The sequence below is a fragment of the Podarcis muralis genome, chromosome 1, assembly GCF_964188315.1.
Source record: "Podarcis muralis chromosome 1, rPodMur119.hap1.1, whole genome shotgun sequence".
NCBI classification, from domain to species: domain Eukaryota; kingdom Metazoa; phylum Chordata; class Lepidosauria; order Squamata; family Lacertidae; genus Podarcis; species Podarcis muralis.
The window spans coordinates 68563622-68583951 of NC_135655.1; the positions used below are offsets into that span (position 1 = coordinate 68563622).

Here is a 20330-nt window from a genome sequence, read left to right on the forward strand (position 1 = left end):
ATTATGGATTGCTTAGTGTGTTGACTGATGCTGTCAGCTGCCTTGGTGGCCCCATGAGGGGCTGAATGGTGGGACAGAAATATTTTAATTAATTTACAACACACTATAATATAAACGTCTGCTGTCTAAGAATACTGTAGGCATCAATACTTTACACAGGATCAAACAAAGCATTCAAGGTAGACAGGCAAATGACACTGCACTGATAAGCTACAGAGCAGGACATCTGCCAGGGAAGTCATCTAAGGGTTTGGAACATGCCTAGAGGAGGGCAACAAGGATAAATAAGGAGCCTGGAGACCAGGTCCTTTGAGGAAAGATTGAACAAGTTGTATATGCTTGGTCTAGAGAGGAGCAATTAAGAGGTGACTGATGGTCATCTTCAAATATTTGAAAAGTTGTCATTTGGAGGGAGCAAATTTGCTTGCTGTTGGTCAGGAGGGTACAATAGGTTAAAATGAGGTGAAAGGGGATTTGGATGTTAGGAAGAACATCCTGATAGTAAAAGCTATTTGACACTGGAGCAGCTTGTCTCAGTAGCAGTCTCTCCTTTGTTTAAGAGTTTTTAAGCAGAGGTTAAAAAGGTAAAGGTACCCATACGGGCCAGTCTTGACAGACTCTAGGGTTGTGCGCCCATCTCACTCAAGAGGCCGGGGGCCAGCGCTGTCCGGAGACACTTCCGGGTCACGTGGCCAGCATGACATCGCTGCTTTGGCGAGCCAGAGCCGCACACGGAAACGCCGTTTTTACCTTCCCGCTAGTAAGCGGTCCCTATCTATCTACTTGCACCCGGGAGTGCTTTCAAACTGCTAGGTTGGCAGGCGCTGGGACCAAACAACGGGAGCGCACCCCGCCGCGGGGATTCGAACCGCCGACCTTTCAATCGGCAAGCCCTAGGCACTGAGGCTTCGCGGGGATTCGAACCGCCGACCTTTCAATCGGCAAGCCCTAGGCACTGAGGCTTTTACCCACAGCGCCACCCGCGTCCCCCCAGCAACATTCCAGCAGAGGTTAGAATGTTGTAAACACTGGATTTCCTACATCAATAGGGGGTTGAAGCTTTAAGGTCAATTGGGGGACTTTGAGGTCTCCTTTCAAGTCTCTGTGAATAGATTGACTTTTAAAGAGGTGCACTACTAGCTACTGTTTTTGCATAAATAAAATACATAACATGAGAATCTGAGCTTCTCACAGTAAAGTGGAGTAATGCAGCTTGTTTTTGCACCTTCCTTCCCCTGCTTCATGTTTCAGCCAGAGCCTCTGTGTACACTGCAGCAACTCAAGTGTGAAAATAATAAGAGAGTCATGCAGCACCTTAAGGGCTAACAAATTTATTATGGTGCAAGGTTATGTGCCCCACTTCATCTGGTGCAGGACATGAGATCTTGGTTGCCATTTAAAGAATAAAACTGTAGAGAGGGGACATCTGTCATGGATGCTCCCCACCCCCCACACTGCAGGAGGTTGGACTAGATGACCCTCGGGGTCTCTTCTAATCCTACAATTCTGTGATTCAATGACTATCAATGAGATGCAAAATTTGCTATCACAGATAATTAGTGCTTAAATATACAAATAAACAAGCATACCTCTAACCTTTTACAGTGGCAGGTTGCTGATAATTGCTGAGATGGTTGTATTAACAACTATAGTGAGTCGGGGAACCTTTGTGTAAACAGACAATGGTTTTAGCTTCATAAGAGTGTCCAGTCTTAAAAAAAAAAGGGGGGGGGGGAGAAAACCATAAACCAAAAGGTGTCTCTATTAACTATTTATCTACTTTCACCAGCAGGTGTAGCTGCAGTCTTCTGAATGAAAATACCCCTAAGTGTCAAATTCTTAAATGAATCTAAGTTCAGTGTTTCACTTCAAATAGGTGAAATGTCATAGAATTGTAAGGGACTATGAGGGTCATCTAGTCCAATGCCTCCTGCAATGCATAAATATTTTTGCCCGAAATACACAACCCTGAGATTAGGAGTCTCATGATCTGTCAACTAAGCTATCGCTTCTTTGAGTAGGCTATACGTTTTGACATGAAGTACACATTTTTTTGGTACTTGCACTGTTGTAAGGTGCCCTAGAAATGTGCTAAATAAAATTGTTGCATGGATATGGACACCTTAGCTGCTACCCACTTCCAAGCGCATAGTAGATGATTTTCCCATTTCCACTTTCAGAGTAAACAAGAGTCCTGCTCCTTCATGGCAGTAACATCACCACTAATATACCATATGCACGAGTGACATGGGCAGTCATAGACTTGGCCAGATCTGCTCATTTTGCATAACTAGAGCTGTCACGTCTGTCAGCATTTCTTAGTATAATTTATACATGCTTAATACTTTGTTTATTACATTTATGTACATTCTGCCTTTCCTTAAAGACCTGAGGGCATTGTACTTTCTGTATGCCCCTCCCACTTTTATGCTGACAACCCTGTGAAGTGATTAATCATTTAAAATACAATTTGCTTGTGCCCCATTTAATGATATGGACTTTTTGAATTTAACATCAAATATAAATCAATGGTTGTTCTTAAACTGCACTATTTGCTTAAATCTGTTATCTAGGTATGCAATTATTTCATCCACCATAACATGAAGGAATTCTATGTAAAATTTGCGTGTTGTATCAAGAATGGGGGTCATCAGATGTTTCACCTAGGGAAAGTGTTTCTTTCTCACATGCTTCTTAATGCTGGATCGAAAGTAGATTTAAACCTCGCCATCAAGCCTTGTGCTGCGAGGGGGATGATTGTGATACGGGCCTCCGCCGTAATAGGAAGTCAGGCAAGTATGGTGTTCCTTTTTTTTAGAGTGAGCATGTGTGTTTTTCTACATGTGTGGTGTGTGCACCTGAGTGGACACAATCACATGGATATGCACACTGGCTTGTACCCCATGGAGGACTGGCCAGCACAAGATGGGGCCTTGATCCAAAGAATGGTCTATGGAAGGATATCCACATATGGAACATGCCTGGTGAATCTTTCCCAGCCTTTTATTGAAAGCTATCATGAGAAAATTCAACATTCCTAATCATGAGAAAATTCAACATTCCTAGGCAGATAAAATTAGATAAAATACAGTAATTTTATTAATGCAAGACTTTCGAGCAAAACAGGTACTCTCGCCAAGGAGCACATCGCTAAATTGGAGGCTCTAAACTTTTTCCTGAAGGTTAGTTGTAACTTCCTGTTCCCATCAGGAGCTCCATCCTATCTTGGTTTCAAATGAATGGCATGTTCTGCTGCTGTTGTACCTGTTCGTTATTTATGCAAAACTTTTCCGTTAGTCTCAGTAACTCAGTTGGCTTTCCTGTGTGCCTTATCGTAATGGACCCAGATCATTATAGCATGGCCAGCTATATTATAATAATAATAATAATAATAATAATAATAATAATAATAATAATAATAATAATAATATTACTTATACCCCGCCCATCTGGCTGGGTCTCCCAAGCTACTCTGGACGGCTTCCAACAGGAGATTAAAATACATTAAAACGTCATTAAAAAACTTCCCTAAGCAGGCTATTTGCCACTTCTGTTAATGGGTATATAGTGGTACCTCAGAAGTAGAACGGAATCCGTTCCGGAAGTACGTACAACTTCCAAAATGTTTGGAAACCAAAGCGCAACTTCTGATTGGCTGCAGGAAGCTTCTGCAGCCAATCGGAAGCCACGGAAGCCCCATTGGACGTTCGGGTTCCAAAAAACGTTCGCAAACCAAAACACTCACTCCCGGGTTTGCAGCATTCAGGAACCAAAAGGTTCCTTGCAAGGCATTCAGGATCCAAGGTACGACTGTACCTGGATTCTAGCCTGTACCTGGATGCCCAGGTTTTGGTGGTTGCTATGGCTCATGCACCAACTGCAGCCCTTTGTTGATATCAGATCTGCCCATGGTGAGGCACACCTTGATTACATTCCTTTTGGGACTACTATAACTCTCTCCTCTCTGAAAAGTAGTCAGAAGCGTCAGCTGGTCTAGAATGATATGGCTAGACTGCTGACTGCAGCTAGTTACAAGGAGCATGGTACTCACGTTAAAACATCACTGGCCAGCGGTCCGTTTCCAGCCACAATGCAGTTATGAACTATAAAGCCCTGTGTAGCCTACATCCAGGCTACCAGAAAGATTGTGATCTCCCTATCCGAATCTGTCTGTGGACCAAGATCCTCAGATGAGCATCTCCCCTCAGTCCCATCACATCTGAAACATGGTTGGCAGTGACATGAGTTTTTTCTGTGGCTGATCCCAGGGTAGATTTGTTCTCTTTTTGCTGGCAGGCCAAGACCTTCCTCCTCAGACAAGCCTTTGGAAACCAAGGTGTATATGATGCTGATTACTGGGCAAATGTTTAAATTGCTAGCTTTATGTGCGCTATGTATTTTAATTACTGTACTTTGTCTATTTTATATTTTGTAATTGATGTTTTTAAATTCTGCAAGGTACCTTGGAATCCCAACTTGGAGAAAGGCAGTATATTAAATAAACAAACACTGAGCAACTACCACAATAAAGAGCTCATATTTATTGACAGACTGGAAAGCACTACACCCTTGTATTGCCTCAAACGCAGACAGACATGAGTTTCCTCAACAGGATTTAGATAAACAAGCAGGAATGACCAGCCCAGTGTGTGTGTGTGTGTGTGTGCGCGCGCGCGCACAAAAATATTCTTCACAGGTAGATTTATAGACCATTAATGGGATATGATACTCAAGGCTGACAAAAACATGACAATATTAATTTCAAAATGTCACTTTAATAATCAGATTCAATACTAATTAAGAACAAAGTTAAACATTCATATAGAAAACATTGGTTTAAGCCAAAAAGCCTGTAATTGGTAACATCTATTTTGGCAATATCAGAACAGATCATTAGGAGGGCCAATTATATTAATTTTGCAACTAAAATTGAAATAGATTTTAGCTGGAGCTTCTGGTGTCTCAAACTACAGCTTTCAGTATCGCACACTATAACACTTTTATACATTCAGTTTGAAAATGGTAACAGTATACTTATGTACAAGTTCTAAAAATATGCCAACAGGTACACTGAAATATTAACACATAAAGGGAAGATGAGGTGAAGGGGAGGGATTAACTTTTGGAGAACTTTATTAGAAAGAATGACAAACAAACATTTACACTAATAATGTAATTCAAATATAAAATTGGTGCACTGACTCTGTACACAATACACTAGCTTCAGAGAATGAAGCTGCTTTCAGCAGGGCAGCTTTGATATTTTTCACATAATTTTTTTAAAAGCCCACTAACACAATGATTGTTTTAATGCTACAGTTTTACAGCAAATACAAACTAAAAATAGCAGCAGTTTCACATGGCATGTTTCCACAGGCTTTTTCCTGTGGTCTACGCAATGCCTAACAAAGTGCTCCCAGTTGAATACACAAGTAAAATTCACAATAGTTTACCTGACACCAGGTATGGTTCAGCCTGTTGGCCTTTGGCCTCTCCCCATGTCATTTCCCCCTCCATTCCAAATAGAGTAGTTTACTCAAAAAAGCCCATTAGACTACTAGGAAAAGATTTTTCCCCTGAAATGCATTAAGAATGAGAAGCAGCAAACCACTATAGTGGTTAACTATGGATGGTATGCTATTCAGTGTAACTAAAAGGCTTGAAAGTTAGCGTCCTGGTTTCTTTAAGGAGCAGGAGGACACATAGGGTCAGATCCAGACTTGACATTCTGCAACAGAAGAGTTTCTTCCATTCACAGAAAAGCCTGATACCCATTGGAGGCTTCTGCTGGACAAAAGCAGCAATTTTCTCCAATTCCACCCACAGCTCCCACACCACCTCCCACAATTTTCTGGAGGGTCCCTATATCCTCTGAAGCAGATTTTCTGGAGCTGCAGGGAGTGAGGCTTGGTGAAAAATCACATTTGCTCTTTCCTGTGGTGAGAGACCTCAATGAGCAGAGTGCCACTCATAGGAAGCCTGGATCCTACAGTTATTTAACTGCATTTGGCAAAACTAAAATTGTAAAAGACTTCTTTATAACACCAATGACAGTGATTTAAAGAAACAGAATCCTCTTCCTCTCCTAAACTAGTCCAGGAATATTCCACAATCTTCTTGAAAGCTTTCTGGAACGGCCAATTCAATATATTGTCAAGCTAACTGAACGGTTCATTTTCTTTCCATTAAGACGAGTTGTTCTAGTCTGTGCTGTAGATCTAGTTGTCATTCGATCTGTAATTTGAGCTCGCTCTTCTGCTGCTGCTTTTGCCATTTGTGCTTTCTTAAGTTCCCTGAAACATAGAAAAAAAGTCATTTCGCCACCAAATAACTTGCATCCAAAATCATTCTAAAGAGACAAGAACAGTAATTTAGGGTGCAAACATTTTATTGTAATGTTTTTTTTGGTCTACCAGCACTATTAGCAGAATCACACAGAGCTTTCTACAAGAATATGCTGGAGCAGCACTGCTGGATCAGACCAAAGGCCTATCTAGTCCAGCTTTCCATTCTAGTGGCCCACATTTCTAAGTGGTGTACATAAAAAATTAATTCACAATAAAAATTATCATAAAACCAAACACGACCTTAAAATGCATGCTGGAGCAAGGAATTCTGATATTTTATTGATATAAAATTCATCTGCTGACCCTGGGTTCAAGTATTAAGAGGGAGAAAGCTACTTCCTGTCCACTTTCTCCCCACCTCTTTCACAATGAAAGCAGATACAAAGAATTCATTCCATTTCTCTGCAATCTCATCCTCCATTAGTACCTTTCCCCCCAACTTAACTAGGTAACAGTCATTTCCTGAACTCTGATTTTGCTTGAATGGCAGCATGTTTCAAGAGAGAGCACACATTTGATATTATGCTCTCTTCACCATCCTGTAAATATACTTATGTGTTTTCCCTTTAAAGGGAGGGAAGAGAATACCTTGCATTTTGACCTCCACTTTGTAGAACCAAAAGCTGAGACCTAGTAGCTGTATTTATTAGGCATATTTAATACATAAAGTTCCCCTAGTCCTCGTCAAACTTCATAACGTCCACTTTTTGTTATTGGCACATTTTGTCACCTCACAGACTAATTCTGGTCAAGTTCAATCTTAATACCGAGGTGTCACCCAATAGTTTGTAACTGCATCAACTGTTGCTGCGTGGATGCACAGGGATGCACAGGGACACACACGGATACACACAAGGACACAATGCTGAGGAAGTTGCAACTAGGGCTACTAAAAATGTCCACCAGTTGAAGCTTTCAGGGCAAAAATGCTGTCAAAAAACCTCTGTTCTCCCTTCAAAAAACCCAGTAAAAAGGTTTTCAGCAATCGTTTGCCAAGACAGGAATTCCGTCAGCACCACTGAACTACACCTTTCTGGTTTAGTGGTAAACTAGGGACCACATAGCGAATGTGACTTGCATATCATCTGAACACTTTGTATGGTCTCATAAAAAGGGAGAATCTGCACATCTCCTTCCAATTCAGAGATGTACATACTTTCTCCTCCTTGGGAGCGCAAAGCTCTCCCCATGGTAGATGTTACTATATGAACCTGTCGTCCCCCCCCCCCCCGGAGTACTTAGAAGCAGTCTTTACAAAATCAAAGTAAATACTGTAAGAACCAGAGTTTCAACCAGCTTCCATTCAGTGTTGGTATCTTGTCAAACAATACCTGAAGCAAAAAATATGGTGTCTGCTGTACTTCAAATCACTGGTGCTACGTTCAATGTGCTTCAAGAGAAGTTGCAAAATGTTTTATTTTGTTGCTTATGTCTGGAGTTAAATTAAGAGGTTACATAATAAAGTCTAGGTTTTCTTTTTTGTAACAAGGAACAGAGTCTTCTGCTACTTGGCTCCTAATATTTCCTAGATTTCTGACACTGAAGTTGCCACAGTATGGATTCAACTTACTTCTGCAACAAAGAGTTTTTGAATTTTTCAGCATTCAGTTCTATTCGTAGTTGCTCAGCACTCTTTCTGGCAGTAGATAACAATGCAGAATGCTTGACTAGAGCTACTGCTGAGGGTCTTTTCTCTGGATCAGGGTTTATCATAAGCTGAAAGAGGAAAGAGATGAAAATGAAGGCTGACCACCCTTCCCTTAAAGAACATGTAGCATGATGCCAGGAACACAGATCACCTTCTTACCTTCAGTAACTCTAATAGCTCTTGACAAAGGACTTGTGGAATTCTGGGGAGTTTTCCTTGTCGAATTTCATGCCAATGATCCCCATTGGCTGGCAGTGGTTCGGCACCAGCAGCACACACCACAGTTAATGCGAGAGCAAAAATATCTGCTTTTGGCAAGTAGCTGTAGTTCTGCAAAGGAAATAAAAGTTTACAAAATCCCACCAGAACAGATAACAAGGCATAGATCCTAAGTTTTCACTTTGTTCATGCTTTTACTATGTTCGTTTAAGTCACTATGAGTTCACCTTGCTAGAAAGAAGTGACTATTAATAAAGAGTTCTGCTTTCAGAAGGGGCCCTCCTGTGAATGTAACTCTCCTTCAATGAAGGGAGGATCCTTCCATTCATAATCAGAGGACCCAAACCCTAGTCATCAGTAAGATACAGTTAATTATTTAACTCCCATTAGCAAAACTCTGTTTACCTCTTGTAAAACTTCATTGGCCAGGAAACGACTATCTCCTTCTTCTACTTGTGGACTAGATATTCTAGTTACATGACCAAGGTCACCTACATTAAAGAAGAATGGGAAGAAGGGTTATTTTCTCAAAAGCAAAAATAAATAAAAGGTTGCACAGGAAAATGTAACTCCATGCTCCCCTACCTATTTTGAAAACAACCCTGCTAGATGTCCATTCATCATCATCACCTTCTTCAGATATAGTAGTTGGAATTGAAGTCCTAGATATGAAGATATTACCTGCCAAGGAATAAAAATAGACATTCATCAAAATATAATCTAGCTTCAGAATTTGCACCATCTGCTGGCTTCTTTGAATAATTAACCCAACAGCCTTCTGGGAAAGAAGCCAGATTTCAGGACAGCCAGCAAACAAGCATAATCTAACAAAAAAAGATCCAAAATAAACTGAACAGCAGTTGGCCAGCTGCATGTTTCAGAACTGATTTCTTTCATTGTTTTCTGTATTCAGAATGAAAAAGTTTCCGTTACTAAGGTGTGGTTCACTGGTTATTTTACTACCACATATTCAATCATCTCTAAAAACACTTTCAATGCAGGAAATACCAGATCTCTGAATACTTACTGGGCTTTATATCCATGTGCACCAAGGACATTGAATGGATATACTTTAAACCACGGGCAACTTGTAGAAGCAAATCTTTCAATTCTGGTTCACTGAAATAGCGCATACTTCTATAGTTTTCGCTTATAGCATCAGCTAAACTTCCACCTAGAAGCCAAATTAAATAATGTAAAAGTAGAAAATTCATTTTCTTGTAGGCCAGAGGTAGCCAAGGTGGTGCCCTCAGGACATTTTGGACTCTCATCAGGCCCAGCCAGCACATCAAATGGTATGGAATGATGGGAGCTATAGTCTTGCAACATTTGGAGGGCACCATATTGCTACCTTGGTTCTAAGGCCAATGCATGCTGTGTTTAACAATACTTAGCATTTGTATAACACTTTTAAAGTGCTCAAAGCACTTAACATGTATTACCAATATGTAGTTCTTGCAACAATAATGTAAGGCACATATAGCCAACATGGTATCTTCCAGGTGTTGTTGGGTTACAAAATCCATCAACCCCAGCCACTGTGGCCAATGATGACAGGAACTGTAGTCCCAAAAACATCTGGAAGGCACTGCATTGTCAAGGAGCTAGTAGGCTGTAGGGGTTCTAACCAATTCCTTGGGCCACATGTTCGAGAGGTCTAGTCTAGGGTTAAGGGACAATAACAGAGAAAAGAAAAGAGACTCTAAAAAAGATACATGAGTAAAGCTATATAAGTACAGCCACATATTAAGCAAACCAGATTATTTCTATTTTTGTTCTGAAATATTCTAGATTGGGTATTGAATTTTTTCTTGGAAGGAAGATTCCCAATTTATGACTCAGGAAGCAAGTCTAGTTAATCAGCTGGAAAATTTGTAAGAACATCGCAAATTATTTGAATTTTGTTGTATCATAAATTGTCTAAAATTCATCTGATCTTTTACTTCTACCTGCTTTGTCCTAACTGTAACCATATGAGTTTGACATTAATATAAAATACTACTGATTCAGAGACTAAGATGAACAGAGCACTGCTTGTACAAACTCCAATCCCCACTTCTGCCTTTTGCACACACCACAAAAGCCACTTCTTAAAAGGTGAATGACCCTCCAGAACAGTGTGTGATGTGGCAAGGGGGGCTTCAGCAGGATGGAGAAATCAAGAAAATTTGCTAGGCTGTCTTCAACAAGCAGAAATGCCTTTCTGCTCATGTAAGACATACCTGGCTGGGTCCAAGCCAATGGCTGCAATCCTATACCCCATTACACATGCTTAAATTCCATTGAAAGGAAATGGACTTAGCAAGTGCAGGATTGACTTTGTTGGCAAATTAGTCAGCAGATCTCCCTCCCCTTTCCCAGACAAGTTTAGCATCTTACTACAACTACGTTCCCTTAATAACCAGAATTCATAGTAAGGCAAATTCAATAGGAGCTTTACTTACCATTACAATACTCATTCTGTATAAGCATATGATCATCTTCTGCCCAAGCAGAGAAATATCTGACTACATGTGAATGCTGTCCCAAAACTGCATGAGCATAGACTTCTCTAAGAGCATTTTGCCTGTGGTATTGAAACAAATTAAACAAAGCTTGAAACTGGTTTAAGGAAGCAAGCATAGAATGCTGGTCATATTACAAGAGCAGTTACGTTTTTTGAGTTGGAAGAGGTATGAACTAGGGCATAGGGGTGTTGTGTTTGTTATGTACAGGTGAATGAATGCTAGTTTTGCAACTATAAACATTTCAGTATTGTAGCTACAAAGACAATATGTGAACAAATCCTTACATGCCTTGGTGGGGTTATTTTAAAAATGAGTATGTGCAGAGGAGTGAAATACAAGAACATAGCATAGTTTACATTTAATTTTTTACTCACTCATCAATTGAGCCAGCCAAGGGTTTCTTAGAACGCTTTATTGCATAGATGCAACCATCAAGCCTTTTCACACATTTGAATACTGAACCAAATTCTCCAGATCCAATCTTTTCCAATTCATGAAATTCTGTAGCATATCGTGATTTCATATTACTTTCTGTTATGCTGATCCGCTAAAAGGATTGAGACAAACAAGTTTGAGGAAAAGGGCTTCTTAAAAGGTTAATCCTATGGATTTCAATGGAACTTTAAAAATGCTTACTTAGGAATAAATGGGGATTGTTTTGTTTTGTTTTTTTTATTTACCTTGGCAGGTCTCGTAGTTTCATCTTCAGGCTCTCCATCACTTGCTTCCATATCTTCACCATAGGAGCTGTGACACAAACAATAAGTAAAAGAAATGCTATGAAACCTTCACTTTCATCGATAAGTTACATTAAGATGTAAGCTTTTACTTTCCAAGCAATTTAATCAAATTCATGAACTGTGCAAAGCCATAGCTACCAGACCACTTCCAGACATTTTTTTCACTCATGCCAATAGTAGGGACAATGTAGAAGAGGGTGTGTGCACAAAAAATATGAAGGAAGCTGTGCTGCATTGAAGTGATGTGACAGAACGATTGTTTGAATAGATTATGTCAATTAATATTGTGCCATGCCAACATCTCACCACAGTAAGATGTGTGTTTGTGTCAAATGCAGGGAAGAGAGACTGATAGGAGTCAGACTCCTTAAAAAAGGGAAGTAGAACAGGTATATAAAAGGTTACATTTAGGCCCAAATTAGACCTCATGCTAAAGGTGAAGCTGTCAGAATTTACCCATGTTTCCCTGGGCCCCACTGTAGCAACAACCAACTGTGCAGAATGGAGATGAGGAAACTGAATATATCAGCAGAGAAAGAGCTATATTTGCAGCCCATGTTTAGCAAACTCTAGTTTCACCTCAAGACTTACAAACTAATATCTCACAATGTTAGGCAATGTTACAAGTTCTGCTATACAATTTTAACCACTTGTGTTCTTAAAGCCTCCCTAACTCTATACCCAATTATTCACTTGAAAATAAAGATAACTATCTTTAAGTACAATCCCTTCATTGACATGATTGCTATCAAAAGTTTATTTCTTAAGCAGTTTATCAATGACCAGCTCTAGACACTTACTCATTCCAATGTGTTCTCTTTCTCCTACGACACTGCCCAACTGATGACTGAAGAAAGAGAGAGTCTGGAGTGAAGGGATTAATGTTCACGTGAGGTGCTTGCCCCACATCAGATTCCTGTTTTACTAGTTTTCCAACATTCATAAAGAGAGAGCCACCTCGGAGTTTAGCTGAACTTGATCCCATTCCTTCAGCTCTACAAAGTAAACTCTGAAAAATAAAGGAAACGAGTAAATTAACAGTTCTGACCCATGTTGACTTAACAAGTTAATGATTATTTGGAATTTAAACGAATGAATCTTTCCAAATATAACATTTGTGCTTCACCTATGGCAAATTACTATGGCATAAATGGGTTTCCTATTCATTGTTTCATATGTAAAATCAATATAATGCAATAACTGATTTTGGTTATCAGAGCAATGAGCAAAGCAGAACTAAACACACACACACACACACACACACACACACACACACACACACACACACCTCGCCTCACCTGCAGGCTTCCTAAGTTCTATTAGACATATTGTTTAATCAGTTTTTATCATATTGTTCCTCCCAAAAGAGCCCAGAGTAGAAATCATATTAGTATCATTTAAAGCATACTAACAACACCTTAAAACTATCACATTCTCTCAGCTAATGATATGGACATAAATGGAAGTTGTCTCCACCCAGCTTTTCAGTGACCTCTGTTTTTAGCCCACTGTGCCACAACTCACCCTCACCCCCAGAAGCTTTCTGAAGTGTTTGGGGAGATGCCAAAGGAGGAAAGTCATCTTCTGGCAATCCCCTTCTAGTGGAACTTCTTGGGATCCAAGGCAATAATTGGTGTGAAACGCTTTAAATCAACAGCATTTCTGAATCAAGAGTTTCTTTGTTAGTAGAAAAGAAAAATAGTTCTGGCAAACAAACATCTCTCTCCCACCCTTTCTTTAAATCACAGCTGGTGTTATAGGCATGCCACAGAATGCAACGCAAGGTGTTGATCAGATAATACAACTATTAGTTCATAAAATCTTCACCTGGATGAAGAGCAAGACCTGATCACCTCCTAAATATAGAAGGCTAACTAAAGATGCTTCTGTCCAGCTCTTGCCATTACACACTTAGTTATACATTGCAGTTACCTATTTAAAATCAGTAGAACAGATGTACAACTCCAACCAGTAAAACACTGTAAGCTACACATTGTTGGCTTTGACCAGTTATTGACAGAAGGAATTGCTACAGTTTTTAGATAACAGCAATGTGCAAGACTAGTTGTCCATGCCTACTTTCATCTTGCTGTCAAGAACATGTACATATCAACCCATGTTAATCAAATCTGCTAACTAGGTGAAAGAATTAGGAGTAACTATTAGTATTATTAAAATCTGTATACTGCCTTTGAGCTGTAGATCCCAGAGTGGTTCACAACATAAAATCACAATATAAAAGCTACAAAACACATAGTAAAAAATAAGAACAAACTAATAATCTCCTCTCCCACAACACATTTAAAAGGGCATCAGATGTTAATCAGCCAAAGGCCTGGCTGAAGAGGAATGTTTCACCTAGCAGCTGAAGGTGTATAATGAAGGCACCAGGTGAACTTCCCTGGGGAGAGCATTCCACAAGCAGGGAATAACAGCAGAAAAGGCCCGTTCTCGTATTGCCACCCTCAAGACCTCTCATAGAGGCACACAATAAGGGCCTCAGAGGATGACCTCAGGGTTCGGGTAGGTTCATATGGAGAGAGGTGGTCCTTGAAGTATTGCAGTCCTGAGCCATTTAAGGTTTTACAGCACTTGAAATTGGGCCCAGAAACTAATTGGCAGCCGGTGCAGTCGGGCCAGGATTGGTATAATATGCTCAAACTGTCTTTCTCCAGTAAGCAACCTGGCTGCCGAATTCTGCACCAGCTGAAGTTTCTGAACCGTCTTCAGAGGCAGCTCTGTGTACAACGTGTTGCTGTAATTTAACCTAGAGATTACAAGAGCATAGACAGCAGTAGTTAGGCAATCCCTGTGAAAGCAGGGGCACAGCTGAGCCACCAGTCAAAGCTGATGGAAGGCACTTCACACCACTAAGGCCACCTGAGCCTCAAGTGACAGAAATGCAACCACAAGTACCACCAAGCTACGTACCCAGTCCCTCAGAGGGAGTGTAACCCCATCAAGAGCAGGCAACCTCCCATCCATCCTGTTTAGGGAAAAGCCTACTAACAATGCCTCAGTCTTATCTGATCTAGTCCATTACAGAGGCAAGACAATGGTCCAGCACATCCACTGCCACACCTGCAAATGTAAAGGAATAGAACTGTGTGTCATCAGCATATTGCTGACAACATACTCCGAAGCTCTAGATGACCCCACTTAGTAGTTCCAAATATGTTAAAATACACTGAAGGCTCCATGGGGCTGAAAAATTCTCCCCAAGCATCATTCCCTGGAAATGTCCACCCAAGTAGGACTGGAACCACAGCAAAGGGGTGCCACCCACCCACTACTAGGACTGCAAGCGTTAATCAATGAACTGGTAAATTTGACAATAAATAAATGGGAGTCCAGAAAGGCATACCTGAGTCCTGTTGATGTAGATGTCCTTTATCCTTCTTACCTCATTCAAGTTTACTAAAAACCACACAACTAATAAGAGATGACTTTTCTTTCCTGTTTGTAGTCAGAGCCAACAGTTTGCCATACACTGTGGAAGCTATTATAACTTTTGCTCAACCACAGGCAACAGAACTCAGCTGACACCATATACAGCAATACAGTACTGAAGTATCTTGACATTTTTATTTTTTTGATCCATTATGACTCTCATGCCATATTCTAAACCAAAAGAAAGCAGACATCCAAAGCCCCCTCATACATACAAATAAACTGCCACCGTGCCACCAATCACTAAACTTTCAGTATTATACTTGACCACTGACCGGTTGCTTCAATATAGTTTCAAAACTCTGATAAAAGCCAGGTTCTCAGAACATAAATGGTTTCATTTAGGCCCACACTGGCAACAGCAAATATTAAACATTGCTGAAATTGTGAAGACATACTTCTTTTTGTCTGGTTGAGGGTGAAAAAGAATCACCAATAGAAATTAGAAGTATAGCATTTTAAAATAATAATAATAATACATAAGAAAACAGTGCTCTCTGTAAGATGTATTTGAAGTATATTATACATAGTGCTCATAGAGCAGTGGTGTCCAGACTTTTTTCAAAGAAGACCAGATTTGATTCCGGTACTTCCAGGTTTTGGTGGATCCGTAACCCGAAAAAAACGCAACCTGAAGAGCATCTGTAACCCGAGGTATGACTGTATTGACCTTTTTTGAGGATTGAAGTTGTTGAGCTTTTTGAGGATTTTACCCCAGAAAATAAACTGGACTAAACTGACCAGTGGGCCAGATTAGGCCACCAAAACAGACTTTGGACATACCTAGCACAGAGGCTACCTAAAATAAAACGGGGATGAAAATTATATAGTTATTCACTGCAAAGTCCATATTGCATTGTTAACCAGAAAGTGTAATCCTATCTACCATGCAGTTAAATCTAATGAATAAAGAAATACCAGCTCCTTCAAAAGAGAGAAGGTGGTAGCCAATTTAGTCATTGTAGAATAGAACTTCCCTTCACTCTCAAACATAACCAAGAGAACATAACGTCAATTGGTTACATCCAAAGTTTCCATACCATATATACAGAGTTGGCTCTTCAGCTAGCCCATAGTAGCATGTGTGGTGAGGTCAATATCCCCTCCCAACACTAGTACTGCCACTGATTACTTGGACTGGGCTTAGTAGCAGGGATGTCAGAGCCTCATGGGTACATCAGTGGCAGTGTCAGATTAGGCCTCAACCTTGCTATCACTTTATCCCATCTATTATCAATAAACTATGACCCTCCCTTCACCAGACACTCCTAGGATGGGCTAAAATTAAAAATTCAGAATTAAAAACTGTTAAAACAAATAGACACAAGAATATGGTGGTTGCTAAAAACAATTTTTTGTGTGTCAAATGCCAAAGAGGTGTGTCTTCAGCATGCGCCCAAATCTGCAGTGTGAAGGTGCCAGATGTACCACTGTGGGGAGGGGATTCCACAACTCAGGGGCTGCCACAGAGAATGCCCTCTCCAAGGCCATCTTCATCTCTCCCCCCCCCCCAATATACACAAACAAACAAATACAAACTTCTGAGGACAGCAGAACTACCAAAAGTGCTTCCTCCAAGGTGGTTTGTAGGAAAGGAAGCAGCCTTTCAAATATTTGGGGCCTAAATTGTTTAGGACTTTAAGCACTTTAAATATGAGTGTGACCAACTTGAATTAATCCCAGAAACAAACTGGCAGTCAATGATAGGCAGCAGCAATGGTGGTGGCAGGAGGGTGGCTCCCTGGTTCCACCCCATGCTGCTAAGACAATTACTACTTACTTGCATCCTGATTCTAAATTTAGAAAACCCAGATTCCCTCTTACGACTAATTCAGCTTCACGTATGAAATTTTATTTATCTACAATACTGGCATTCTGCTCATCCAGTGCACTGATTGGCAACACTCAAGAGCAATTTTACGAAGTTTTTTTTTTAAAAAAATCTTACAAAAAACCCAGTCTTCTCCTACATCCCAACCAGACATCAAAACATGAATAATAACCTCTCCATGATCTTAGGGAGTAAACATAATGGCACAGAAGGGAAAAGCCCTGTGTTCCATGGGCTGCACCATTTAGGGTTTTAAACTTAGAATCATAGCATTGTAGAGTTGGAAGGGACCCTGTGGACCATCTAGTCCAGCCCCTGAAATGCAGGGGCAACTAATTTGAGTGCTCCATTATCTTCTTTTGGAGCAACTTAAGTTGTGTTTCCCATGAAGTTCCATTGTATGTAACAGACCTTGCACACATTTCTCTTGAAACAGAAGCCCCTTGTGTTTTCAGTGTTCCTCAGTGCTTAGCTCTGGAGCATACAGAACAATTCCAACTCATTAGTGTTCTTCTCCAGAGTGACCAAGGAGCCGATCCTCAGTGGCTGACTCACCTCCTTTCCTTCCCTCTGGCTCCAATCAGCACAAAGGGCGAGGAGACTCCTCCTCAGTGGCTAAAAAGCTCCTCTTTCATACTGATTCAAGAGCTCTATGAAGCGGAAGACAGAGACTCCACTGCAGAGATAACAACAGGTATTCAACACCACCACCCAAAACCCCTGGACCACAACAACTTAATTACCAACACTTTGAATTGTGTGTAGAAATGGACTGAAAACAACTGCAGCTGTTTTAAGATAGGCATGCAGGAACATTTAGTAGCATCCTTACTTCTCAATATGGATCAATTTAAATGTCAAGAGCAAAGAAAGCCCTGTGTAGAGCACACTGCAACTAAGAAATTTGTCACCATGCCCAGGTCATAGATGTGAACATCCTGCAAATTTATCTGGCAAAGTGCTATATAGCACTCTCTTTTTTACTTATTATATTACTATTCCATCCTTTTATTCAAGAAGCTTAGTCACTGAAGCTGCAATTCTATGCCCATTTACCAGGGAATAGTTAAGTTCCTGGAACTTACTTCCAAGTACACATGCATAGTATTATGTTTTTTCTACTTATATGCCTCACTGTATATATTATACTCAAATTAGTTCGATGCAAAACATTGTCTCACTTTATCCTCACAGTAATTCAGTTGAGTAGCTTGCCCAGAGGCATCAGGTGAGCGTCATACTTGAGCAAAGATTTGAACAGAGAACTCACTGGCCTAGGCTCTACAATCCACCCACTATAACAAAGACAGTTATGAGACAACATTTAACAAAATGCATGCATGTATCATTAAAACAAGCAGATGGCCTTCCAATTCATTCAGTTATCCAATACTTCTATTGCTCTCAAGATTCTTTTACATGGACAATAATGGTATAATAATATTTATTATTATTATATATTATTACAGTCATGAAAACGTTTAAAATTTAAAGCTGGAGTTTAAAAAAGCTAGTGAAAAAGTTTTCTTCCCTCTCTCAACTGTTACAAAAGCAGTTTGATTTCATGATGTAAAGGTGAGTGTTTTTTAACCGCTCTTCTGAATGTAAACATTTCAATTTCACTAAGCAAACTGGAAGGACAGTCTCAGGGCTCAGAAGTGTCCAGAGTAGCTTTCTTGTGGGGGGAACAAACAGCTGCAGCAAACTGGCCCTGCATCTTGCAATGTGGGTAAAAACTATTTTAGGCACAATTTGTAGCTCAGTTACATAATCTTAACGGACAATCTGTGGGCAGGGCTTACCAAAGTTGCCAATATTTCTGTAACAGGCAAGCTAGCTTGTTATGTAATAAGCATGATGTACAGGCTTGGAACTGGAAAAAATTATTCAAGTATTTGGCACCAACTTATGAAGTGTAGCTGAATGGAATTTATGTTTAAAAGGCTCTCCAACCAATGAAATCAAGCAGCAGCCATTGTTTAGTTGGGAGTATTCTGCACTTTACAATGCTGGCTGCTGTTAAAAGGGTAATCCACATGTAAACAGTGCAAAAAGGAGAAAATACGCAGGTACACCAACATGTTGCCTCTGTTTATTGACGATAACCTGCTTCACCAGCTGCATTTAGTATATACCTAGATACCAAGGCAGCCACTGAAATTTCATGGGGGCACACCACACTTTCAAAGCACTGGGCTTCACCTGCCAAGTATGGTTTGCATTTGCCAACAGTCTCTCATTTCAACTTTCAACATGTTTTGGAGAACGGTCTGATGGCAGCTCTTAATTTTAAACGAGCGAAAAGGCTGTATGGGCGGACCACACGGATTCACTTCTCTCTAAGTTGCCAGTTATGGGGGGGAAACCGACAAAGGCGAAAGGGGCGTGGCACCTATTCCTCAGAGCACCGCTAGTTGCATTGTCTTCCCTTTCCCCCGAAAATAACATTTTTGCTCTGATCAACCCAAAACGGTCTGCAACAAGCTTCTTAAAGTAAAAAAGCGAGGCAGCCTCTAACGCCTGTTTCACGGACTACATACTACGCGGGGTGGTCGGCCAAGGGAGCCGCCCGGAGACCTACCGAGCGCCCACGTGCTCAGACGGAAGCGAACCAAGCGGCGGCAGCGACTGAATGGAAACTCCCCGGCAGAGCCGACACGCCGGTGGGGTAGCCTAACCTTCCCCCCCCCAAGCCCCGCACCCGCCACTGAGACTCCGGATCCCCCCTCTCCCCCCCTCCTGCAATTGTCCTCCGCTCGTCCTTCCCCCTCCTCTCACCTTCGGCGTGTGCGGGGTGTCGAAGAGGCGCAGTTTGCGGAAAGTCTTGTGGGGCGGGGTGTCGGGATACTCGGGCAGCGCAGAAACGGGACCCTGGTGGCCCCGGCACGGCAGCACCCGGGAGCGCGGCGGCGACGGTCGGCCGCAGCAGCGGCGGGGTCCTTTCAGCGGCGGCGAGCCGGCCATGAAGTAAGCTCCGGGCGATTTCACGGGGGACGAGGAGCCGAAGCCCTCCTCTTCCCACGAGTCTCCCTCGTCGCCCGGCAGCGCGGGAGGCGCCAGTTCCATCGCGACCTCCTCGGGCGATCGCGGCGGCGGCGGCGGCTCCCTGCGCCGAGCCGGGGTATGGCTCACGGAAAGCGGGGAGTCGGCCTCCTGAAAAGCCGAGTCTTCCCCGGTGCTGTTGCCGCTGCCGCCTTCCTCCTCCTCCTCCTCGTAGCAGTCTTCCTCCTCCTCCTCTTCCTCCTCGCAGTCGCTCCCGCCGCCCGAAAAAAGCAGCTTCTGCCGGATCGGGGCCGCTGCCCGACGCGCCGCCAGGCGCCGCGGTCCCGCGACCGGCTGCTGCTGCGGCTGCAGACTCAGGAAACTCATGGCCGAGATCCGCGGGAGGCCTTCCCTCGTTCAGACGGGACGCTGACAGGAGTAAACCACGCCTCCCTCCTCCTCCCTGCGCTGCAATGCCCGTTCACACGACGCGCGACCCGTGCCTCGCCTGCGCAATCCTCCACGAAGCTCCGGCTCTTGCCACAGCAGCAGCACACTCGCCCGTTCGGACTCCGCGGCTTTCCCGCGACCGTTAGTCACGTGCCA

At 41.9% G+C, this 20330-nt stretch overlaps 1 protein-coding gene across 1 annotated transcript; it reads right to left on the bottom strand.

Annotated features, from left to right (window-relative positions):
- Positions 1–4755: 4755 nt before the first annotated feature.
- WEE1 (WEE1 G2 checkpoint kinase) lies at positions 4756–20330 on the bottom strand. Its single transcript, XM_028731599.2, has 11 exons — positions 19521–20330; positions 12262–12470; positions 11402–11468; positions 11096–11268; positions 10659–10780; positions 9242–9388; positions 8800–8895; positions 8620–8705; positions 8155–8325; positions 7918–8063; positions 4756–6293 (listed from the first exon to the last, which is right to left on the bottom strand). The coding sequence occupies exons 1-11, from the start codon at positions 20109–20111 to the stop codon at positions 6143–6145; spliced, it is 1959 nt and encodes a 652-aa protein (XP_028587432.1). The 5' UTR covers positions 20112–20330; the 3' UTR covers positions 4756–6142.

Excerpts from the sequence above, each read along its gene's own strand:
- WEE1 (XM_028731599.2), bottom strand. The coding sequence starts at position 20,111 with ATGAGTTTCCTGAGTCTGCAGCCGCAGCAGCAGCCGGTCGCGGGACCG. Across the intron at positions 11,269-11,401 it reads AAACTACGAGACCTGCCAAG|CGGATCAGCATAACAGAAAG; the intron begins GTAAATAAAAAA and ends CAATCCTTTTAG. Across the intron at positions 9,389-10,658 it reads ACAGAATGAGTATTGTAATG|GTGGAAGTTTAGCTGATGCT; the intron begins GTAAGTAAAGCT and ends TTTGGCTTCTAG.